This window comes from Podarcis muralis, chromosome 13, assembly GCF_964188315.1.
Source record: "Podarcis muralis chromosome 13, rPodMur119.hap1.1, whole genome shotgun sequence".
In the NCBI taxonomy this organism is placed as follows: Eukaryota; Metazoa; Chordata; class Lepidosauria; order Squamata; family Lacertidae; genus Podarcis; species Podarcis muralis.
This window is the reverse complement of record NC_135667.1, coordinates 20,863,845-20,872,114: the sequence shown is the minus strand read 5'-3', so window position 1 is coordinate 20,872,114 and position 8,270 is coordinate 20,863,845. Positions and strand designations below refer to the sequence as shown.

Below are 8,270 nucleotides of genomic sequence, written 5' to 3'. Positions count from 1 at the left end.
TTTTTCTTTTCTTTTCTTAACTAGAATTCCAAGCTGCACTGACTGACTCCAGGCGCAAAACAGTAACATGGTAGATAGATAATATAAGGATTGATATAATTTTATAATATGCAGAGAATGATATGTGCTGATAAATCAGAGAGAGGAGCTGAGGGAAGTCGGGGGGGGGGAATAACACTGGGGAACAAAATTTTTGTTGCATTGACACCTGCAGTTGTTCTAACCTAATTTCGACGTGCTGATTTCATATCTGAAGTTGGTTTTGTTCTGTAAGCTCTAGTTTTTTTTTGCAATTCATGTTTTTCACTTTTTACCATAATCTTTGTTTTTCACAATGCAAGAATTCAATATTTTATTAAACACATAGCCAAAGTAGTACAATATGAGTATAAATGTAAGTGACTTATATAGCATTGAACATGACATGTATAGCATTGAAAATGACATGTATATCTATGTACAGTTGGAGGTATGCAAAAAAAATGTATTCCCTTGGGATATACAGTATACTGGGGAACATTTTTTTTATTTTGTTTTGCATGAGATTTTTCAGCTGTACTTATATGTTCTTTCAATGCTGATTTCAAATCTGAAATCGATTTTCGTGTACATGCTATAGTTATCTTGCAATTTCTGACTTTTGCCGATACAGTGGTACCTTGGGTTACATATGCTTCAGGTTACAGACTCCGCTAACCCAGAAATATTACCTCGGGTTAAGAACTTTGTTTCAGGATGAGAATAGAAATCATACTCTGGTGGCACAGCGGCAGCAGGAGGCCCCATTAGCTAAAGTGGTGCTTCGGGTTAAGAACAGTTTCAGGTTAAGAGCAGACCTCCGGAACGAACTAAGTACTTAACCTGAGGTACCACTGTATGTCATATTTACACTGGGGATAAGTGGACACTGACACATTGATCTACCCTAACCACATGGTAATTATTGTTTTGCAAACTTAATTTTTCTTTATTTTTACAGTTTTGTAGCCTAAATATTTGTATTTTTCATATCGGACCATGGCTTCTTCGAGTAGACAAAAATGTGTCCACTTATCCCCAGTGTAAATATGACATATTGGCAAAAGTTGGAAATTGCAAGATAACTATAGCATGTACATGAAAATCGATTTCAGATTTGAAATCAGCATTGAAAGAACATATAAGAACAGCTGAAAAATCTCATGTAACAGAAAATGAAAAAAAAAATTGTTCCCCAGTGTAATGAATATGATATGTTTTGATATATTGTTATGTTGAAATTGTTAATATTTTTTTAAAAAAAGGAAAAACAAATTTCCATAAAGTGTTTTTATTTTATTTTTTAAAAAACCCAAATTTGTATTAATTAAGATGTAGCATTGTAGTTATAGATGACTATGGCTCAAGGGTTGCAGGAGGCAACTGGGGTTCTCCATCCTTAGTTATCAATCACTAAATTTGTGTATGTTTATTCAAAAGCTGCCAAGGAGTCCAATTCATTTTGTTGTCTTTTTAAATACTTTGTAAAAAGTTCAAATTCTTCTTTGAAGTCACAGTTATCCTTATCTCACAGTTTGTATGTCAGTTTAGCCATTTCTGCATAGTACATCAATTTCTCTTGCCACTGTTCCTTTGGCTGGGTTTCCTCATTCTTACATCCTTGTGCCATCAAGACTCTTGCCGCTGTTGTAGCATACATGAATAATAAAAAAAGAAATTTGCTTTTCCATACAGAATTCAGAACACTTAAAAACAAGAAACATAACTTGGTACAGGTGAAACTAAAGTGTAGCCATACAGATAATGCGGCGTATTAGGCGAAAAACTAAAGGAGAAAAGAAATCATATTACACACAAACTGGGACAGGGAGGGAAATGATGGAGAAAGAGGAGAGGCAGACTGGGGGATGTGTTGGTGAAGCAGCACCAGGCAGGATTGAACCCTCTTGCTCTCGATGCTGCAGTCAGAGCGGGGAGGCAAGGAGATGCAGATTCTTGTTCCCCAACCTGCCTCCTGACATAAAGGGTTTATTAACCTTAATTAAACATTAACTGAACCCTCAAGCTAGGCACTCTTTTGTATGTCACAACACAACTGGTCATCAGTATGAAGATCAGGCTGGATCAGGTGTTCCTTGGGCTCGTTTGGGGCCCTGAGTTGGCAGAGGCACAGCCCTGAAACTAACAAATTATAATATCCATCTTAAAAGCCTCAATATCCCTTGGTTTCTTTGAATTCCCAAAGAGTGCAGAGCGCTCTCTCTCTCTCTATATATATATAATTTCAGAATGTAAGGTTGATTTTAAATGATTTAAATTGCATTGACTTTAAAATGAAGCCTCCTGCAATTATCATACTGGAAATGCATTTTTTAGGAAATACATAATGAAATTGAACAGTATTGCATTGCCTGTGCCAAATGTCATTCTGTGGCCTCTTAGATACCAAAAACTTCACCTGGCTTTTCCTTCATGGCTTTCGGCATCTTCTCCCATCTTCTTCAGGAGGGTTTGGTCATTTGGCTCAGCTTGCTCGTTCTTGGCTGCTAAGAGAGAGAGAGAGAGAGAGAGAGAGAGAGAGAGAGAGAGAGAGAGAGGACGCAATAATCAGGTGCTTCCAAACTGCAATCTGAAGTCCCGTGCCCCAGCACTGCAGCCTTGCCTCCCCACGGACTCTGCTGCCCTTTCTGCCACCACTCCCAGCAGCCCCAACTCACCTCTGCGTCTTTGGTACATCAACATCGCTCCACCTCCTAGGACAAGTCCCAAAGCAAGTCCAAGAGGTCCTAGCAGCCAAGTCATTGGTGATCCTGGAGCTGGAGGAGGGTCAGTTGGAGATGCAGGTTTCAGTTTTGGCCGAGGTGATTTGGTAATACATTCTGGGGATGAGGGGTGGGTAATTCCAGCACCCTCACCTTCTGGCTCCCAGGGGATCGTCTCCTCCAGTGGTGCCTCCAGTGCTTCATGTTGTACCTGGCAGGTAAAATTGGCTGCAAAATGGCCCTGCTTTGGGAAGAAGACGCTTCCGGTTGAGAACGTCCCATTAGAATTCTTTTCAAGGCCAGACTTGTATATTCTCCCTTGTATCGGTTCCCCATTTTGCAGCCCCTGCACTTCAACGTTTTCTGGGTAAAACCCACACACTAGGCACTCAGCTACCAAGAACGTCTTCCCTGATGGCCTAGTGACTATATGAAGTTGTGGGCGAGCTGTAAGGAGAGGAAAGAGATGTTGAGGTCCTGCAAGTCTGGTGATGGTCACTAGAGGAAGACATTGCAGAGTACAGTGGTACCTCAGATTAAGTACTTAATTCGTTCTGGATGTCCGTTCTTAACCTGAAACTGTTCTTAACCTGAAGCACCACTTTAGCTAATGGGGCCTCCTGCTGCCGCCGCGCCGCAGGAGCACAATTTCTGTTCTCATCCTGAAGCAAAGTTCTTAACCTGAGGTACTATATCTGGGTTAGCAGAGTCTATAACCTGAAGCCTATGTAACCTGAAACTTAGGTAACCTGAGGTACCACTGTACAGTGGTACCTTGGTTCCCGAACGGCTTAGTTGTCAAACATATCAGCTCCTGAATACCACAAACTCAGAAGTGAGTGTTCCGGTTTGGGAATGTTTTTTGGCAGCTGAATGCCTGACGCAGCTTCCACGGCTTCCGATTGAGTGCAGGAAGTTCCTGCAGCCAATCAGAAACTGCACCTTGGTTTTTAAATGGTTTTGGGAGTCGAATGATCTCCCGGAACGGATTAAGTTCAAAAACCAAGGTACCACTGTATAAAGGCAACCCACCTAGCAGCTTCTAAACAGTCCACAGTTGTGTGAATGCATTACACAAGAGCAGCTCAGCACCAGAGCATCTACCTTGCATACAGCTGCTGCCAGGACAATACTGCACTAGATGGGCAAACGGTCCGAGTCCAACTATATCCTGAGACCAACAAAAGTCACTATTGCATAGCTACAGTTTGCCTTAAGAAGGCACTTGGGGAAAAGGTTAATTCTCCCCTCCGGTGCCATCATTTCCCTGCAGTCGAATTAAGAGTTGCACTCCACAGCAGTTTTGACTTAAGGGAAAAAGGCAGCAAGATATCCAATAATGGCCTGACATGTGGCTTGACCTCAAGAGAAGAATGGGGCGAAGAAGGAATTTATTGTGCCCTGTTTGTGATCACTAGAGGTTTCCGACTGGAGGCGCCAGACGGACCTCACTAGAGGCAAAGGGATACAGAGTTTTGAGGAGGAAAATAAGCAGAGGCAGAACAGGGTAGAGAGTGCGAGTCAGAACTGGGTCTCACTAAGACGGGGAACTGTGCTTAGCATGGGCATTTCAGGACTCCAGGTTGCACAGGAAAGGCTCCCACTTACCTACCACCTTCAGTTCAAAATCTTTACGGATTGGGTCTTTCGCTGCCTGGTGTTGGATGTGGCATGAGAAGGTGACACCAGCGTCCGAGATTTGTGGTGTGAAGTTCAGGACACTCTCTGCATAGAAGTGGTAATTGGCCTCAAGCTTGGCAGGGGGCGAGTCAACTTTCAGAGTCTCACTGCCTCGCAGCCACTTCACAGAGACACCGTCAGGGTAAAAGTCGGATGCTGCACATGTCAAAGTGCTTGGTTTTCCCAGTGGCACTTCTGTGGGGCCGAGTGTTAGGCGTGGGGGAGCTGGAGGGAGAGAGGAGAGTTAGGAGAGCATCTCCTTGGACAGCTTAAAGGGTGCTGGGAACTAGATATGTGAGCAGGAAGCTGCAGTTCCCAGGATTCTTCACTGGAAGCCACACGAGTTAAGTGTGCTTTGAATGTATAGCATGGATATGACTTCCCTCTTCCCTTCCACAGTAAAAGGAAACTCTCAGTACAAGAAAGTTGGCGCAGAAGTCATGGTTGAAAACATGCATTGGGAATCTGCAGATCACATCTCACCTTGCCCATGAAATCGTTAGGTGGCCTTTACATTAGTCACTAACTCCTAGCCCCAAGTCCTGCCTGGCCTGCCCCCAAATGCAGTAAATCCTGTATCTACACTATGCCATTCCTCAAGGTCTGAGCAAACTGTCCCGCTTGGACTACTGCAATGTGCTCTACGTGGGGCTACCTTTGAAGGTGACCTGGAAACCACAACTAATCCAGAATGCAGCAGCTACACTGGTGACTGGGAGAGGTTACCGAGACCATATAACACCAGTTCTGAAAGACCTACATTGGCTCCTAGTACATTTCTGAGCACAATTCAAAGTGTTGGTGCTGACCTTTAAAGCCCTAAACAGCCTTGGCCTAGCATACCTGAAGGAGCGTCTCCACCCCCATCATTCAGCCCAGACTCTGATGTCCAGTGCTGAGGGCCTTCTGGTGGCTCCCCCCCTCCAATAAGTGGGGTTACAGGGAACCAGGCAGAGGGCCTTCTCAGCAGTGGCATCTGTCCTGTGGAACACCCTCCTAACAGATGTCAAGGAAACAAACAACTATCTGACTTTTAGAAGACACTTTAAGGCAACCCTGCTTAGGGAAGTTTTTAATGTTTGGTGTTTTATTGTGTTTTTAATATTCTGTTGGGAGCTGCCCAGAGTGGCTGGGGAAACCCACCTAGATGGGTGGGATATAAATAAATAAATAAATGATGATGATGATATTTGTCAAAGCGTGCTTTTGTCAAGCCTCTCTTGAGTGGTCACGTCTCAGTTCTGTAGCACCACCACAAAGGAGGCCCTGCTCTGTTTCCTTACAATGAACATCTCTAAATGATGGAACATGAAACTGCAGCTCTCCTCAAAACCTCATCTCCCAAGGAGTAGGCTTGAATGCGAGCTGGTGTTCCCTGTAATACACGGCCCAACCAATTTAGGATATCAAGATATGCATCTTGAAAAATGCTGGGAAGTATAATGGCAGCCAACACAGCTGAGAGAGAACCAGTGTTATGTGCTTCAAATAGGCAAATTCTTTCCAAGGGAGCACCGTGAGACCCAATTTATAAGTATTTATTTATTTAAAAATTTCTGGCCCACACCATCAGCAGCCATATTGTCTCATGGGCCAGAAATCTAATTCAGATAAAAGATAAAAATACAATATTTACACCATACAAAATAAAAACCATTAAACCACAGTTGCAGCAGTTCAAGAAACGGAACTGTACAAATTGCAATTCCGATACCCACTTACCTGGGAGTAAGCTTCAGTTAACTCAGCTGGACATTTTATTCTCTTGTAGAAATAGACACAGCCCAGCTGCTTAATATCACAATGAGGCAGATACATGAATAAAACTAGGGCCCTGTCTGGTATGTTTAGCCTGGAGTTAACGTGAAGCACTTCAAAGGATGTCCTTTAAAATGGTATTTACATCAAGGACTTTAATGTGAAATATGTTTGGTGCTTTAAAAAAGGTTTTCCACCCGCCGCCTTGCCTCCCTTACCTTCTAATTTCAATGCCACCTTCCCTTCAGCACTGTCAGGAGTATGGAGAACAAAACACGTATATTCCCCGGCATCCTCCTCCCTTACGTCCGAGAGGTAGAGGGTGGCGTTTCCCTCTGGCAGCCGCCTCGCATCAAGCACTGCTCCCCTCGCTCTAAACACTGTGATGTTGGTATCGAACTTTGCAACGTTTTTTCCTCTCAGCGACCATCTCACAATCAGGAAATCAACGTTTATGGGCCTGTGAGGGTCTAAGGAGAAGTGGCAAGGCAGGGATACATTAGAGTGTGGCCCTGCCTGGACTGGGGATGAAGGGACTTGGATTATCACGACTGCCCCTGAAAAGGACAAAGAAATACTGTTAGACTGTAATTAGACAGGACCTCCATCACAGGCTAAAGCCATCATAAGCCAGTTTTAACTTCTAAGGTTCCTGCAAACTGTAGTTATACAAAAAAGGGAATCCCAAAGCCCTTTGGTAAAAAAAACCAGGCTGGTTAGAGGAGTTTGAGGACTAGTTTAAATCTGAATGCAGGATGCGCCTTTGACTTCTCAAAAAAAGTAACTATCTACTGTGGTGTATGGGGCGCTAGGGGAGGGGGAGTACCTCTGGTGTGGGACACGTCAAGCTCTTTCCGGGGTGGCTTGTCCAACTTTGGTCCTTAGTCTGCACTCAGCTCTCACCTGTGGCTATTATTATTATTATTATTATTATTATTATTATTATTATTATTATTCCACCCTATACCCAGCGGTCTCAGGGCAATCCACAAAAAAAGCCAAGAAGCTGTCAGCAGGTGATAGCAGCCACTCCCTGGGAAATGCTTTGACTGGATGGCTAAATGAGGTGAGGATAGCTAAGGTGTCTCAAACCCTCAGTGAGTTAAGAGATCTCCCCTGCGTGTGAAGGCAAGCTCCAGCTATAGAGGGAAGTGAGGGGCAGATGGGGCTCGACAATCTGGGAAGGTGGCCCATCTAGGAGAAGGAAAAAAACTCTCTTGTGGGACATCTTCAGCAGAGGCTAAGGAGCAAACCCTACACAAATCTGGAGTGGAGTCCCTTAGGCAGTTGGATGGCGCCTTGTACCCCTACTTCCGGCAACTCCTGAGCCAAGCTGGTACCAAACGTATTGCTCTGGTCTGCTTTGGACCTCAACAGTAAGGCCAAGAGGGGAGTCTTGCGCCCCTCCCCACCCTGCCGTTGAAGGAAAAAGAAGTTTCATAGGAACACAGGAAGTGCCTAATACTGAATCAGACCATCGGTCCACCTAGGCCAGTACTCTCTACACTGACTGGCAGAGGTTCTCCAGGGTTTCAGACAGGAAACCTCTCCTGGTCCTTCTAGGACTAGGCCGCCTGGCTGCCCGTTCCTGGCTCCTGCTGGTCTTTGTGAAGCCGCCGCCCGTCCCTCCTTCCTCCCCCATCGCCCTCGCCCCCAGGAGCCCCCCAACTGGCAAGGGTCCTCCAGGTGAGGGGCTGTGACTTACATGCACCCTGCAAGAAGAGCAGCAAACACGAGAAGCTGGACATTTTGGAGCCGCCTCGCTTACTTTCATTTCTGCAGAAAGGATGTGAGTGCAATGTGCTGAGAGATAAAATTTCAGTTGAGCTGCGGCTTCCTGGCACCAGAGCAAAACATTTCTGCTTTTTGGCAGCAAGCCCAGCCAGGCGTGTATAAGATAGGAGCATTTCGTTTCTTTTTACTTAGTACAGTACTGGAGATTTCAAAGTCTCCTTTGCACAACTGTTTTTAACAATGATGCCTGTCTTCCATTCAATATTTTGTGAGCTGTTTAGAGGTTTTCTTAAAATCAAGTGGTATATATGAATGTTGTTAAATAATTTAAAACAGAATGGGTATACACCTGCTTTT

General features: G+C 44.4%; 1 protein-coding gene across 5 annotated transcripts; it reads right to left on the bottom strand.

The window, feature by feature from the left end:
• Positions 1-338: 338 nt before the first annotated feature.
• LOC144325090 (HLA class II histocompatibility antigen, DQ beta 1 chain-like) lies at positions 339-8,033 on the bottom strand. 5 transcript variants are annotated; one of them, XM_077917130.1, is made up of 7 exons: positions 7,885-8,033; positions 6,398-6,736; positions 4,350-4,646; positions 2,895-3,188; positions 2,697-2,795; positions 2,438-2,525; positions 339-1,662 (listed from the first exon to the last, which is right to left on the bottom strand). In XM_077917130.1, the coding sequence occupies exons 1-7, from the start codon at positions 7,925-7,927 to the stop codon at positions 1,632-1,634; spliced, it is 1,191 nt and encodes a 396-aa protein (XP_077773256.1). In that variant the 5' UTR covers positions 7,928-8,033; the 3' UTR covers positions 339-1,631. The 5 variants fall into 5 exon arrangements, with proteins under 5 accessions (XP_077773256.1, XP_077773257.1, XP_077773253.1 ...); XM_077917131.1 differs by having other exon boundaries at positions 2,438-2,522; XM_077917127.1 differs by having other exon boundaries at positions 2,697-3,188; positions 7,885-8,032.
• Positions 8,034-8,270: the final 237 nt, after the last annotated feature.

What these genes read in the sequence shown, in the direction of transcription:
- LOC144325090 (XM_077917127.1), bottom strand. Translation starts at nt 7,927, where the DNA reads ATGTCCAGCTTCTCGTGTTTGCTGCTCTTCTTGCAGGGTGCAT. An exon ending in GCTCTTCTTGCAGGGTGCAT is followed by an intron (nt 6,737 to 7,884) that starts GTAAGTCACAGC and finishes TGTCCTTTTCAG; the next exon opens with GGGCAGTCGTGATAATCCAA. An exon ending in GATGTACCAAAGACGCAGAG is followed by an intron (nt 2,526 to 2,696) that starts GTGAGTTGGGGC and finishes TCTCTCTCTTAG; the next exon opens with CAGCCAAGAACGAGCAAGCT.